Source organism: Falco peregrinus, chromosome 6 (assembly GCF_023634155.1).
Source record: "Falco peregrinus isolate bFalPer1 chromosome 6, bFalPer1.pri, whole genome shotgun sequence".
Lineage (NCBI taxonomy): Eukaryota > Metazoa > Chordata > Aves > Falconiformes > Falconidae > Falco > Falco peregrinus.
This window is the reverse complement of record NC_073726.1, coordinates 28,891,151-28,907,535: the sequence shown is the minus strand read 5'-3', so window position 1 is coordinate 28,907,535 and position 16,385 is coordinate 28,891,151. Positions and strand designations below refer to the sequence as shown.

Sequence of the window (16,385 nt, the reverse complement as noted above, 5' to 3'; positions counted from 1 at the left end):
AAGCAGGTTCACGTTATTGTAATCCTAACAACTGCAGTAAGAAATAATCAGGATGTTTTTAGGTAGAACTGACACTTTGGATCTGTTCCACAAGGCCTACCACCACGAGGCAGCTCTACCTTCCTATCTTTTGCTCATGCGTTTGACGTGACGCTTGCGATGAGGGCACCTACCAGTTGTGATGGTGGCTGGTGTGAGACAGAGGAGATGCCACACTTTCCTTCCAAGCAGACCAGCTGTTAGGTGGCCAGTTGTCTCTCATGGGCTGAGATACATGTGAACGTTTGCTCTAATGCTTGTTTGTGTCTGTAAAACACATTTTAATTATCCTAATATGTTTTTTAAATGTCCTTTGTTACAGAAGAGGAAGAGGAACAGGTGCCTACCGATGGAGGTACATCTGCAGAAGCCATGCAGGTGCCACTGGAAGAGGAGGGAGATATGGAAGAGGATGAGGCAATTAATGATGAGAACTACTTGAGCAAGAGACCGTTAGAAAGTCCTGATGCTGAGGAATTTCCACCTGTGAAACGGCCAAAACTATCTGTTTCCAAAGGTGACACCTTGGACGGACCTTTGGAACCACGCGAGCCTCTTAGCTCAATAAATACTCAAAAAGTACCACCAATGCTTTCTCCAGTTCATGTTCAGGACAGTACAGACTTAGTCCCTCCTTCACCAGAACCACCAATGTTGGCTCCTATTGCAAAACCGCAAGTGCCAGCCCCAAAAACTTCAGAGGCAAAGCCATTTGTACCCAAAACAAAGTCCAAAACAAGTTCTCCAGGACAGAAGACAAAATCACCTAAAACTACACCCTCACCAGTGGTAACTGGAAGTCCCATACGTTCACCAAAAACTGGATCCAAAGAAAAAAAGTCTCCGGGTCGTGCCAAGAGCCCAAAAAGTCCTAAGAGTCCAAAGGTTCCTGCTCATGTTCCCCAACCACCTGTCAAGCCTGAAACACCAAGCAGAGCCCCTCTGGCTGCATTAAGTGACAAGATGGGAAAGGAAAACATTCAAGTAAAACAGGGGCAGACTCCACCTGAGCCTGCAACCAAGCCAAATACTGAAAACCAGACTAAGAAAGTACCCGTAATGGATAAGACCATTGATGATTCAATCGATGCTGTGATTGCTCGTGCATGTGCAGAACGTGAACCAGATCCCTTTGAGTTTTCCTCCGGTTCCGAATCAGAAGGGGAAATTTTTACCAGTCCTAAAAGACTTTCTGTTTCAGAGACTACAACTCCTAAACCTTCTGTTTCTGCCAATAATGCAAATAAGGCAGGAGCAACTCCAATACCTCCCTCAGGTGGGACTTCAAGTTCAGACATTTCATGGACAATGGATGACTCAATTGATGAGGTCATTCGAAAGGCAAACATGGGGACACCTTCTAATCCACCTACCAACTTCACTTATTTCTCCTCTCCTTCTGCTTCACCTCCAACTCCAGAACCTCTTCTCAAAGTCTATGAGGAGAAAAACAAGTTGGCTTCATCAGTAGAAGTGAAAAAGAAATTGAAAAAAGAGCTGAAGACAAAAATGAAGAAGAAAGAAAAACAGAAGGAGAAAGATAAAGAGAAAAACAAGGAGAAAAGTAAGGAGAAGGAAAAGAACAAAGAGAAGGATAAAGACAAGGAAGGAAACAAGGAAGCGAAGTTTCAGTGGAAGGAACTGCTCAAAGATGATGATCTTGATCCCTATAAATTCAAACTAAAGGACTTTGAGGATGCTGACACAAAAGTAAAGTTGAAAGATGGCAATACCAAAAAAGACAGGGAAAAACATAAAGATAAAAAGAAAGAGAAAGAGAAAGGCAAAAAAGACAAGGATAAGAAAGACAAAGAAAAACTTAAAGATAAGGGTAAAGAAGATAAGATAAAGGCTTCATCAGCACCTCTTGTGTTACCTCCCAAAGAAATGTCTTTGCCCTTGTTCAGCACACCAACTCCAATGAGGCTTCCCAGCATGTTACCTTCCTTGTCTCCAATGCTTCCTGAAAAACTGTTTGAGGACAAAGAGAAACCAAAAGAGAAGAAAAAAGACAAAAAAGAGAAGAAGAAAAAGAAAGAAAGGGAGAAGGACAAAGAAAAGGAAAAGGAAAAGAAGGAGAAGGAAAAGGAGAGGAAAGAAAGAGAAAAGAAAGAGAAAGAGAAGGAGAAACACAAGCATGAGAAGGTAAGCTGTTTGGATGAGTTGAGATGGTGTACTTGCTTGAAAAATGCATATGGATTCCTCTGCTGCTGAGCATTGTTTAAGAGCTTTGACAAGATGTGTGATTACAGGTTAGGTATTTTTTAAAAATAACTGTTCCAAGGAAGACATCAGCCAAGAGTTTCAGGGTCTGTCCAACCTCCTTGGAAGACCAAACAATGGAAGTCCAATTCTGTGAATTTGAAATGTGAGATTGCCCTTCTGGTTTTCCTTGACTTTCCCACTTTTCACTTAGAAAAGCTGGGGCTCAGACTCAGTAACAGCACACACACAACAAAGGTATGTAATGTTGCAGTGTACAAATTTTGCTCTGTACATTTCCACTAGTAGGGCCAGCAACCCTATACCTTTCATATAAACTTTAAATTTCATTTCTAAGCATCTACTGTTTCAAAGCTTGTAGAAACCTGTAAATTACTGGGTGGACTGAAATGAGGAGCAGACAGCCTTCAAATAAACAAGTTCACCAGTTATCTCAGATGTTCAGAAGAGCTGCTGAATCTTCTCTTAGCCAGACTACCCCCTTGTTGCTCCAATTTGTTTGAAGTAAGAAAATGATTTCAAAATTACGGTCTAAATATTCAAATGTCACCTTTCGTTTTGAGTCTTATGCTTGAGAGAGAGAAGGTGAGAGCTAGTTTTCAAGTGGGTTGAGCTCCTTCCACTCTGTAACTCTTACTGATTTACATCAGCCAAAGATAATTTCTTCATTCCAATATCACCTAATCTTGAAAATATATTTAAGAAATGAAACCAGCATATTTGCATATTATCAGATTTGAAATCCCATTAGAAAAAGCTCCCCTAATTCACGGTTTGCTCTAATTTTTTGTCACTTCACCTTATAATATGCATTAAATTGTTAATGTAAAAAAGAAGAAAAGAAAGAGATTGTCTTCATGTTTGATAACCTTGGATACAGGATTTCCTAAATCTCTATCCTCAGCATTAGGAAGCACTGTGGAAGTTCTGGTTTTACCAAGATGCTCTTTACATCCTACTTTGAGTATAATACTCAATTTGTACAGGCTCACATTTGGGACATTCCTCACTTTTCTTTTTTGCCACTGTACCCTCTTATGCTGTCTGCTGGGCTTGAAACAAACTGCTGATTTCAAAACCTGACATATTTTTAAGTTGACAAATGGTTCTTCCATGCAGAATCTGGGTGATCTGGAGAAACTGACATCTTGACTGCTGTGGATGGACAGGGTGGTGGCCCAGCTGTCCGTGTTAATTTAATGTCTGGTTTTAGACTGCAGCAACGTTTTCACGGATTCCCCTTTTTTTTGTCTGCCTGCCCCTCATGCCTGAGTTGTTTTGTCAGTATTTCATTGAGAATTTCTGAAGAGATTTCTTTTTAAGTTAAATACTTGTGCATATAGAACAGACATGAGTTGCTTGTTTTTCATGCATTCGGGTTTGCATTTCTTCTGCAAATCTCTGTATCTAGTTTGCTTTAGAGCAGTATAACAGATACACAGACAAACACAAACTGGTAAAACTTCAGTATAGACTGAACGTACATATATTAGGAAAGTTGTTTGACAGTAATAAAAACTTGGACAAATTAAATTGACAAAGCTGCCCATTACCTTGGCAAAAAGTCCCTGTCAAAAGATAAACTTTAAAGCTAGAATGCATGAAAGAGTCCCCAGATAGAATTAAAATTTAAACTGATTCTTGATAGATAAGCTTTTTTTAAATCCACCTCTTTGCTGCAAGTCAGGATTTTAAAAATAAATTTCCCCTTTAAATCTCTTGAGCGATTTTCATTTTTTGCAAGGCCGCACTGCTGGTGTCCTGGAAAAATGGAGAGTTAGAGCTTTATCAGTTGGTGCCCTGAGGTATGTGGCAAAGAAGCTAAATCCTTGAAGATTAGCAAAAAAAATGCAGCACATGGCAATAAGGGGCTTATATGACTACTAGTATTAGTTCAGGTGAAAGAAGTATTGCTTATACATAAAACTGGACAAATCCACTGACAATGTATTTTTAGTTAGCTACAAAGGAGTCTTATATTGCTGGACTTTACCTCTTTGGTGATTTGGGAAGCTTAGTAATCCACTGTAAATGCTCTTCTGCTGGCCCCAATTCCCAGTATTACTCCAGAATGCTGCTCTTTCGTTTTAACCCCTAAAAGTACATGTTTCCTTAATTTAGCTTTTAAATCACACAATGACTTATTTAGCCAGCAGTTGTGCTGTAAGAGCAAATGATCAAGTTACTGCTCGGACGTTTAGCCTTCCATGGCGCGGGCGCTTCGGAGGCGTGAGCACAACCTGCAGGGCTAACTGCAGCTTCAGCTCTTGGTGGCCAGTAGAAAATAGGAGATTTCTGTTTCTAATATTGCTGTACTTAAACAAAAGAGTAACTCAATGGTAATGTTTCCATTTCGGAGTATTGTTACAGTTATTACCTAAGCATGCATCCCATCCTGTTGGGAAATCAAAGCTTTTTATCAAGTTTTCCCTGTAATTTTGCCCCAAGCAGCTGCAAGACACCGAACACCAACCAGTACTCTGTGTAAATGGCAGAAAGCAGGAGCTGAAGGCTGCATGCTGGAAATGTTCAGTGATGGCACTGAGGAAGAGGAGCTTTTGCGCAGGGCTTCCCTGCAGCTCTGTGCTCCGCAGTAGCGTTAGGGTGCTGCCCTTGGAGCCAGAAGAGGAGACAGCGAGCTGGGGCGCTGTCTTTGCACACTGCCAGATTAAAAGCCAAGAGTCAAAGCGTTACACCCCATTTCTACTATGGAAATTACCGGGCGTGCTGTAGGAATGACTGAGCAGCTCACGAAGCAGCTGCTGACCCAGTTTCAGCTAACCTTAATACGCTGAGCTGTAAACTAAAGTAGTTGAGGAGCTGCTTCATGAGAGATGGAGCCATCCTTGCATCGGGGCAGGTCTCGCTGGAGCTGCCCCAAAGTAAACTGCCCTTATTCGTGAATCAAAACCCTATCAGCAATGTAGGGGAAGACCAGGATATGCAGGATATAACTGTGAATGCTCCTTAATATTCTCTCTACTCCAGTCATGCAAACTGTACGCACAAACCCACGTTGTAGAAAGGTGCTTCCTCTCTCCTGTCAAAGGATGATATTTAGGATTGTGGTGGAGCCCAGTTTTCCTCTTACAGCAGACTGCAATGTCGGTATCTGAGCATAAAGAAGTGTTTTACTTGCTTTTCTCCTGCCACATGAGCCCACACCACCATTGTTTAGAACATCTTGGTGGTGTACAAATAATAATAGAGAACCTATATACAAAGGACCGATGGCATGGCTATTGTGCTGTGCTGTGTGCTGGAAGCTAAGCAGCAGTGTCTGTCCTGGGAAGTTTTGTTTTCAAAGTAGACACTACAGAAGGAGGAGAAACCTTTAGGAAAAATGTTTCAGGGAAAAAAAAAAAAAAAGAGGTAAAATAATCTGTGCAAAGCCATGTGCCTGAGCCTCCTGTAGCCAGGGTTCAATTCTGTGTCTCTGTCCCGTGGATGCTGCTACAGGTTTAGATGCCAGGAAAGCAGTTAAGAGACTTACCTATGGGAAGTGGCAGTGAAACTGTTGCAGGCATTAGGAGCTTCAGAGGGAAAAAGCTCTTGCAACACTCCAGGGGAATGACATAACAAAAAGCCCCTTGCTATATAAACAAAGAGTAGAGAGAGCCTGTGAAGTAGGCTAATACATATCCATAGAGAGCTTTATTGAAAAGCATGGTTAGCTGTGTCAAAACAGAAATACTACTGAGGCTGCAGCCCTTCTCTCTCTGGAGTAGACATCTCCTAATGAGCAGCCTCAGTTCTTTGGGCAAGGTGTGTGGCATGGGACTTCGTCATTACCATTCCTCAGTGTAAGTCCTAACTGAGTCCTCCCACTCTGGCCTGCCATCTCCTGCACTGCTTTCTGTGCTTTGAATTGATTGTTGGCCCTCCCTTTCTTTTTGAAAGCTTTTTAAAACAGATTTCTCCCACTGAGATTTTCTTGGGTTTCCATTTAGTGTATGCATACTGTTTCTGTGTCTTTAAGTTCCTGGACCAGAGTCAGCTAGTTTGTTATTTTATTAAATACGATGATGCACATGCTCAAAATGAGATCAGTCTCCCTTGCTTTCTCTCTATGCACATATATAATGTATACACACTTCTCATATATATGGATATAAATTGAGCAACTTATGTATGGAGAATCATTAGTGTCAAATGCAAAATCTGAGATGATTCTGTGCAGGTTTTGCAAAGCGGTAGCTCAATGGGAGTTGGTAATTTTGACAGATACTGGTTCAAAGAGTTTAAGGACATACTCAAGTGGCCCAAACTCCACCAGATACTGGGCTTAGAAACCAGGCTATCTGAAAAATAGCCATTAGAAACCTCAGCCTAATTGCATTAAAAAGCCATGATTCTGTTATACCTATGTGGATAAGTACTTCCTTAAAGTATTCAGTGTTGGTGCTTGGAGTTTATTTGCTTCCTTTGTGTCTACTTGTGATTCAAGAGTGTCACAGTACATTTATCTAAGGGACTTGGCAAATAATTGAATTTAAATCTCAGAAAAAAAGTGCAAACACCAACAGGTACCTATCAAGTTTGAGTGCGAAGGTCAAAGCATTTCATGTCATTGTTTAGAAACATACCATGGGGTTTTGTGTCTTGAGAAAAATACTAAATTGGGAAGACTTGTTAACAAAGTCTATGTGCAGGTGCAAATGCTGCGAAGTGTCAAGTTGATTTCTTAGTCTAGAATTTATATTTGTGATTTGCAATGGCTGGGAGCTCCCCACAAACTCTGATTGTCCATGCCACAGCACGAAGCATGAGAGCACGGTGATCACTCTGTCGTAGGGCTGCCTCATTAAGCCAGTACACTGGTTAACTCTGCCAGTCCTTTCATGTAATTAATGTATTTTGGGAGTCTACTTTCAGTCTTTGATTGATGATTGTGTTCTCTTGTACAGATAAAGGTGGAACCAGTTGTTCCGGCTCCATCACCAGTTATTCCTCGGCTGACATTAAGAGTGGGTGCAGGCCAAGACAAGATGTAAGTACGAATAAAGCCATCTGCAGGGTGTATGCTTACCACAGTTCATCCTCTGTCACTTGTGGTAGCTCTTACTTTCAGTGGGAAATGCTTAAAAATTAGTGGCAAATGATATTCATACAGCTATGACATGTTCTGACCATTCTAATGAATAATCAAGCAGAACACTTACCAGTAGAAACTTTTTGGACGTTTTGCCCTTTCTCGTCTACTCTACAAGTGGGACCCATCATCTTCTGTCCATCCTACTGCATCTCCTACTCTGTGCCTTTCTAGAGCGGGGATTACAAGACTCCATCTAGACTCGTATGATGCCTCCAGTCACATTTAGTGAGGTTTCCGTAATGGATGGTTATGCCTAGTGTAACCTGCAGCTAAGTTTCATAATGCTCTTCAGCTAACAGTTGTTTTATGCTTTAAAACATAACAGTTGAAATTTCCTTCATACACATCTGTTTTATTATAACTGTTGATGTTTATTCATTAGTGTACCTAACACATTTCATATGTTGGTTCATTAGCTCCCTAATTATGGGGTGCTGTTGTACAAATAATAGTTACTTTGTACTGTATGAGCGTAAATAGGATGATCCCTGTCCTGAGATCATACAGCATAAACAAGTGGCTGAAGAGGTTGGGGAAACCATGCGTCACGGGGCCCCTTAGGCTGGCCCTGTGTTGTATGTGAATTCTTTTAATCAGTTTTTTCACGTTGTTTTTAATGACACAAAGCACACTTTCATGTCTGATGGTAAACACGAGCACCAAACAGATTTTTCCTTTCCATGCATCACATTAAATATTGCTAGTGTAGTCGCTTCTCTTTTATAGCCATTGTGAACTAAATCTCCTAATCGCTAATTTTTCTACTTTTTAGAAGTTAAATAGCATCTTTGATGATTATTCTCTTTTGCTGTGGTGTCCAACTTCACCCCAGTAGATAACTGTGGCTTTTACTGGTTTGAAGTTTGAAAGGACTTCAGTAATTTCTTGGTTTCTATGGGACACCCCACCCCAAATTTCAGGGCTTTTTCCTGCTCTTCAGTAGTTTCTGCTTTCTTCCTTTCACAATATTTGAGTATGATCTAAATTTCTGTGCCTCAGATCGCTGTACGAAAGCTCCAGCTTTCTCAGAACAGTTTTCTGTCCTGCTGTGCGATTTGAATGTGCACAGCTGGACAGACTGTCCCTTTAAAGTTCACAAATCCATTTTCCTCCTTGAGAAGCTATGGATACTTTTAAACTCCGCTTTTTCAGGGACTGTACAAGTGTTTATATGGGGAAAATGAAGTCATATTTTCAAGGCAGAACTTCTGAAGTTCTGAAGCCATAATTTAGCACCCAAGAATTGACTTTGCTACCCGTCTTATCTCACCCCAGTCTTTCTCATACCCACACATATTTTGAGAAGGGACTTCAGACTCCATCTGCTTGATACAAAATATATGGGTACATTGTCATCAGCCCTGCCAGTCTGCAGTGGGTCAGAGACACTGAGATCTTGTTTTATGGCCTTTTGGGAAACTCGCAACTATTCCAGTTTCCTGTGTGCATCTTCAGTGGCACCTTGACCACCATCTGAGGACCTCAGATGTTGAGTTCCATAGTGTGGCAGAGCCCAGGGTTTAAACCCCAACTTCAGGATGGGAGATACACAAAGGTGACTTAGCTCAAAGTTTCCAGACAAATTAGGGGAGAATTAAAATACTAAGGCTGAGATCTTCAGGGGCAGGGGAATCCTGGAGGCAGCTGGTAGCAAATGCTAAAGAAGTGGTTGTGCTGCAGCTCTCTGCACCATCAGCTCGGCCTAAGAAGGGAACTTCATATTCTCCACATGACACTCGTCCTTGAGATTGCTTTAGGCTGTTTAACCAAATGAGGTTTGATATTTGCTTAATGGTTTCCCTTTTCTACCTTAAATACCTCCTCACTGCCCACCATACTGGCACCCTAAAGTTCTCCCAGTGTAATGGCTGTCTCGCCCAGTTGCACCTTCTGGCTGATGGCAAACAAGAACTTACAGAACTTTGTAATAGGTTTTAGGATTTTTCATAGTTTGCCAAGGCAAAATCCAGCAACAAATGTACCATTACGCAAGTAAATACAGTTTTGTGCCACATGGCTCTGGCAGCTGTTTTATACTGCGTGTCGATCCGATGTCTAGTGCAGCAGGGCTCGCAGTGGAGCTGTTCTCTAAATAATACTTTTGCTTTCATCCTCAACAATTAATGTTCAGCCTGAACTCAGAGCATATTTTAATTTTCACGTGTTGTGATCATTATGAAAGGGACTGGTGTGGCTCTGAGCCAAGGCATTATGTAGCTGTGTGTGGGCTGGACCTCTGAAGTTGCACCAGAAGTCCCTGCGACCTCTGTTTAAAGTTACTAGTTGAAAAGACCATAGTAGAATCACCAACCTTTTAAGTACAGGCAGAGACAAAAGCTTTTGTGATGTGTTATGGTAAGGGAAAGTTAAATTTATGTTTCATCTGTGTTGATAATGAAGTTCTGAATATCTGGTAATGATCATATAGAAATGAGTAACAACTAGATGGAGTAATGGTTATTTCAGTTTTCTCTGCTAGTGAGAACTGTTTGGAGGCTTTTGGAAGTACTTAAGTATCTATTCAGCTGGAGGTTGGTTGGTTTGGAAGAGTGTCATATAAAACATTGTCCCCAATGGAAGTATTTACAGATCTTTGTGAGGCCATGAAGTCTTCAAATGTCTGAAGAAAAAGTGTCAGGTTGATGGTTCTCAAAATGGAGATTCGCATCACACCATAAACACAGCACCACAACGGGAACACAAGTTTACTCAAATGATGCAGCAGTGATGAGGAAAATGTCTTTGCAGCATAGCAAACACTTTATCATTTCACTTTTTGCATCCTCTGCTTGGACCAACATACAAAGCAGTGATGGTAGCGACAGAGAAGACTCCTTCTTTCTCGTTTCTGTGAATATGTGTACATACCGCTCCTAGAGTCAGAGTGATAACTGCATTTGAGCTTCTCTGGTGTGCAAATAGTCTTACAACATACATCAGTTCGAAAGAGACAGCTATTAATAACGTTAGGTTAATAGACATGAAAATGTACTTTTGCTGAAGGATGGATAAGCCAGTATTAGAAAAACTGGTCTGCTTTGGGGGTTTTTGCAAGTGTTTTAACTGCACAGTAAAACAAAAAGAAAGTAGATTAGAATCAAAGCATTTCCATCTTAGTTGTAAACAATTACAGCAATACTTGCATGGGTACCACATTAGAAGAAATTTACTGGATTCCATTCTAATGCAATTAGAGCTAATTTTGTTCTTTAAATGAATAAAAGGTCAGCTAGTAAATCTAGTTTATCTCAAGTCCAGGCTTCAATAAATTGTTTTATTTAATTTGTTGTAAAAGATCTTATCCTTAATGGGCCTAGCTCTTATTGGTTTGCTTGTGTTCTAAAATATTTATGACCACCTTTTTAGATATGATTTGAATGATATGTCAGAAGGGTTTTTCACTGTTGGTTTTTTTTTTTCCATTCCAGTGTTATCAAGGTAGATTGCTAACTGAGTTAGTATAGGAAGGAACTAGAGATGCTATCTTTTTAAAAAAACACAAAACAAAACAAAAAACCACAGCTAGTATAGACTTCTAAATTTTAAATCAACTGCAACTGATGAGCAGAATTTAATAGTTTTATTCAGTTGCATCATGGTTTCTTTTTGTCTGGTTATTTTTCCTAAGCCTAATCATTTTTCATGCACTTAAGTTTTTAAAAAGCGTATCTGTTGATGAGGTGTTGACATTCAAGCTACTACCATACTTCACATAAACTTCAGCAAAAGTATGTGCTGTTATTTTTGATACATGAGATAAATTTATTCTACATTTAAATACAGCTTTTAAGAAAAGACACAGGGCTTCTGACACTAACACTAGACCACAAAGCAGAGTACCACTCACTGGCTGCCGTTTCAATGCTTCAGTGACTTAGAAGCAGGATATATATTTTTTGTGAAATCAAGTCTGCAAATTTCATAGAATCACAGAATGGTTTGGGTTGGAAGGGACCTCGAAGACCATCTAGCCCCAACCCCCCTGCCAGGGGCAGGGACCCCTCCCACCAGCCTGGGTTGCTCCCAGCCCCGTCCAGCCTGGCCTTGAGCACTGCCAGGGGTGGGGCAGCCACGGCTTCTCCAGGAAACTTGTGCCAGTGCCTCAACACTCATTGTGAAATTTAGCCTAAAATTTCAGGCTTTTGCTCCAGATTCATGCTGCATTGTATCATAGCTCTGCCATCAGCAGGGAACCTGGAAACCAGACATGAGAAGAGGAAAGGCAGGTATTTTAACAGTGTTTAACTTGTAAACTTGACCTGCTGCTCTAATGAAGTTACCCTTTGTCTTACATATTTTTAAAGTGAGTAGATATGTGAATTTCTCTGAAAACAAATTGCATGCATGCTCAGGTACGTATGCACGTCTATAAAAAAACTATACTAAATAATGTATGTATACTAAATAAGAATCCTGAAAGGATGAAGGGATAGAAAAATTTTTGTTATCCAGATATTTAATTGACTCCACTAAAGCTTTTTATTGCTTTGTAGGATATTAATCAGTCCAAGTCCTAATTTGTGGTCGTTTGGAGGCTCACTTGACTGCGTGATCCCCCATGACAAAAGCCACCAGTGTAGCTAGCTGACATCCTTTGTAGGCGATCTCAAAACCAAGTGACAATGCAGACCAAATTATTTTGTGACCAGTAGATGTGACCTCTCTGTGTAATATTAGTGACCCAGAAGCATCCTTTTGGAACTAAGAGAACAGGGGAAGGTGTCCTGTTGCTTTCTGTTTTATTACACCGAGTTTCTATGATCATCCATCTAAGAACTTCTACCACAATAAGGTGCTCATAGCATGTATTTTTATAAGTTGTCAAAATAGCATGTGTCTGAAAAAGTGGAAGCCTGGAAGGAAATGCAGCTTGAGGAAATCTCCTCATTGAAGCTATAACCCTACCTGAAGCACAGCTGGACTGTTGGAGGAGTTTGTTTTGATGAATGTATGTGGTTTGGGTCATCTCTGCTCCTTGCTCAAGAATTTTTTAAGTGCAACCACACTTGGGCAACAGAATTGCAGTAAAGTAGTTCTTCATTCATACTTTTTGGAACTCTAAAACTTAAATATCTAACCTGCAGCATGCAGAGTACCACCAAGTTTATTATAGGGTAATGTTCTCCAAAAAACAGATGCCTTAATCATAGATATTCTATCTGCAACTAGCTTAATTTATGTAAGAGTTGAGCTGCAAACTCTCCAGAGACTGAATTTTCTTGGGAATACTACACATGTACGTACACAGTCAGACTTTAAAAAGGTAATGGGACCAAGGGCAGGGAGAAGAAGGTTTTAGCAAATCCATTGATACCCTTTTCATTGACCTGGTTGAAGACAAGAAATCAGGCAAGGACCATGTTGGTGTTTCTCTAAGCTCACTGGGGATCTGTAGTTGCTACTGTACCGTGAATACTTTTTTTTTTAAGTTGCTCAAACTTCCTGGAGTTGTGAAAAAAAGCTGGATATCTGAGACAGGACTTTGCCGTTAGCTTCAATTAAACCAGAATTCTGCCCTATGTAGTTTTCAAGAATGTATCTTACTTTTAAGATCTTTGGTCATCTTTGGTGGATATTCAGGAGCTTTATAATTTTTAATAGGGTTGTTCTTGTACAGGTAAATCAGACTGTGTGAAGAAACTTTGAACTTTGGGTGCTGTTTGGTGGAGATCTACTCAGACTTTGATAATTTAGATTACTGTCTTCGTAGTGTTTGCCCACAATAGCTGAATAATGGGGTTCATTAACCTCCCTGTGTAGGCATATCCAAATTGTTTGCCTCTAGCCTTGGCTCCCTACGTGTGGCCAGGGAGGAAAGGTTTGGCTTTTTATTGACTTGTCAAGCTGTAGGTTTGCATTACCAGCCAAGTAGCTCGTGACCCATTCCCTTTATTTCACTGTTTTGTGGTGGGGAAACAGGTAAAGGAATCCTGCTGGAAGCCCCTCCTTCCGCACGTTTTTATGAATAAGAGCAGTGTTTGGAGCAGCTAAGGCACCGTGACCAAATCCTCCAAAAGACGTAATGCAAGCAGCATGGAGCTATTGTGGGACACAGCTGTGGGCGGTGTTGGTTACCCTGTGAGACGCTGCTTATTCAACAGAAAGCTCTGGAAGAGAACTTATTGTGGAATTAAAGAGGAGGGAAAAAGTGATACTTCAGGGAGAAAAATGTAGAAGGGTAAACCACTGTTTGGAAAAAATTAAACAATAGAGTCCGGGTAGCAAAAATCTGTGTTTATTGCTGTACTAATGGGTATCCCTATTATTTTTACAGTGTAGCATGTAGCAGAGAAAGACCATGTTAGCCGTGCATTAACAGAATTAGCGCTCTGGGTGTCGATCCAACTTTTGCTGTAAGACGGAAGAGGGCGTGTGATGGTGAAATCATTTTTGATATGATCAATAGACCACCTAAGTGAGGAGGCAGAGTAATGAAAAATTATCGTGCTCCTCTCTGAAGCTGCAAAGGTGTGCTTAAGGAATTCCAGTGATCTTTACAGCTTTCATAAATCTTTGTGTGTGTTTGTGTGTGTATATACATACCCACATTTTTCTGTTTTGTAGTCTTTTAAATTCTAAGAGCTGGAGGACTGATTTTCAGTGCCTTTTTAAATGCTGAATGTATTTTAATGAAGATATTGTCTCAGTTATGATTCCTATCCCATTCACGATTTTTCTTTTTTAATGTAACATATTGGCCCTGATCCTGCAGTAAAATCCCCATGTGTGGTCTTGTATCAATCTAGAAGCCTTGTTCACTTCGGTGGAGGCTCCCCAGCCTCTCCCTTGCTGCAGGATTGCCACTTTTACATGGAAAAAAAAAGTGAAAAATACCATATCCCTTTACCAAAACAAGTAAATTATCATTTTTGTTTATAATTGTAGCAGTGATTTAGAATTTTTTCTTCATTGAGTGTGAGTTATTTTCAACTTCAGATGTAGTCCTCAGCTTTCCCTCCACCTTTTTTTTTTTTTAATTTACTGAAGCCACCCCAACTAATTATTTATCCTGTTTATGGTAGGTGGTAGGCTGTGGCAAATTGTTTTCGTTTTGCTGCTGGCCACATTGGGTGATGACTCCAAAAGTGAATCCATAAAAAGGCTTGAGTCATTAGAAAACAAAACAACTTACTGTGAGATTCTTTGATTTTGCTGCTTATTGCTCAAGAGTAAAAAAATTGTATACTGTATACCGCAATTAAGAAAAAAAAATACTTCAGGCAGGTTTAGACACATAAGCAAATCGCTTGGGTAAATGAGCATGAGCAACTGCCCTTAAAAAGCACAACAGAAACCAATCAAATATGTGTGAAAGATTAGAAAGGCAGATGGGTAATCGTTTAAATAATACTTTGTCTCCACAGAAGATGGCTGCAAGAGAAAGATACTGATTTGTTCTTGTCTTTGACAGAGGCACTTCTTTTTATGCACTCTTTTATTAGAGTTTTTAAACAAAAGTGAGGAAACTAGATAAAGCCAAGATTTCATGTTATAGTTCATGGGAGCTGGACATGGACAAGAGAGCCATAGAGAAGAAGCCATCCATAGACACGAAAGGAAAAGGTGGTCCTACCTGAATTTAGTAAAGTTATCCTGTGAGCGATTGCTGCTTAGCTGTATGGAGCCTCCCAGTTCAGGACTGACTAGCTCGCTCAGTTCTTTCAAAACCATGTCTTGGTAACAAGCTGGAAATTACAGTTTTAGAGGTTTCTAAACCCATGCTGGCATAATTTTCTGGTAGTTAGTAAAATTCATATTCTACACTCTTTCCCATTAAAGAGGGTAGGTGTCGGACTGGTTTATGGGCAAGCTTCCTAGATCATGCATCCTATAACATTTCCCAAAACAAATGACAATATTTGCAAGGAACACGTAAGAGAAAGTTTGCAAAGAGCTCATTGGCATAAACGTGTTTTACCAGCTTCTGGGTTTGCTGCTGAGAGCTCAGCAGAAGGGGATAATGCCAGGTGGTTTTCACATTGAAGCTCTGAGCAGCTTGTTATTGATGATAAGAGAGAAAAGAAGATGAAAGATACCAAGACGCCACGCTACCAGCTCAGTTTTGTTTTGCCAGACTGGCAATGAACCATCCGGAGATGTAAGTCAGAATGGTGAGAAAGAATGGGAGGGAGATGGAGGAGTCATTGGCAAAAAGGTGTTTGTGGTTGTTGGGAGAAATACTCTGGTGTAACAGATACAGAGGGTGGAGGCCAAGGGCAGATCTCTGTTTCGCTTAAAGTAATGGAAAAATAAAGAGTAGAATACTTATAATTCAGTTTCAAGAGTGCAAATGTCCATAAACCAAAGGGCTTAGCTAGAAATGTCAGCTGGGCTGAAGACCTAATGTATTCAAAAGTAGTGTTTTCTGCCTGTGGGAACAGGGCACGTGTAGCAAAATGCCTACAAAGTGAATTGTATAGGTAACTCCTTCCAAAAGAACGTTGGGAATAAGCATTGTACCTCTAAGAGAAAAAGAGCATTAGCAAAGAAGTTACAGGTCTTCAAGGCAGAAGACTGGAGGTGAAGTCAGGCTTGATGGAAGTCAAACAATTAAATGTTGTGAAGGATATTGAGCAAATAGGACAAGAAGGGAAGAAGGAGGACCATGGAAATGAAGACAAGGAGAAGATGAAGGGTAGTACAGGTATGAGCCAAGAACAGAAAGAATACTTTCCTTCTGACCCTGTGTTCATTCTCTCCTCTGCTGAGGACTAGGACAAGATGGATAACAGCATTAGAGTGACAGTGGTGGAAATTACAGTAACGAATCAGGAAGCAAAATACAGGGACCTTTACGCACTGAAATCAAGGAATGGGATAATCTTTCTCCCAAGTTCTAAAAGAACTGGGTCATGAATTTGCAGACTCAGTGACAAGTAATTTTTGATACATTTATTTTTATTTCAAAATGCAATGTTCGTTAAGTCTGTTTTTAATAAATAATAGAAAAAATACAAGTACTGAAGAAAGGAAGAAAGGAAAAATAATCTGGACACCTGATGACAGCAGTACACATAATTATAAAACA

The 16,385-nt window shown here is 40.3% G+C and overlaps 1 protein-coding gene across 3 annotated transcripts in view; it reads left to right on the top strand.

Moving 5' to 3' along the window:
• The window catches only part of TAF3 (TATA-box binding protein associated factor 3), a 119,016-nt gene that overhangs the window by 90,550 nt on the left and 12,081 nt on the right, over positions 1 to 16,385 (top strand). For all 3 annotated transcript variants that reach the window (XM_005240148.3, XM_055807731.1, XM_055807733.1), the window contains 2 exons: positions 362 to 2,184; positions 7,170 to 7,252. In XM_005240148.3, the coding sequence (XP_005240205.3) occupies positions 362 to 2,184; positions 7,170 to 7,252 (1,906 nt within the window). The remainder of the gene's footprint in view (positions 1 to 361; positions 2,185 to 7,169; positions 7,253 to 16,385) is intronic.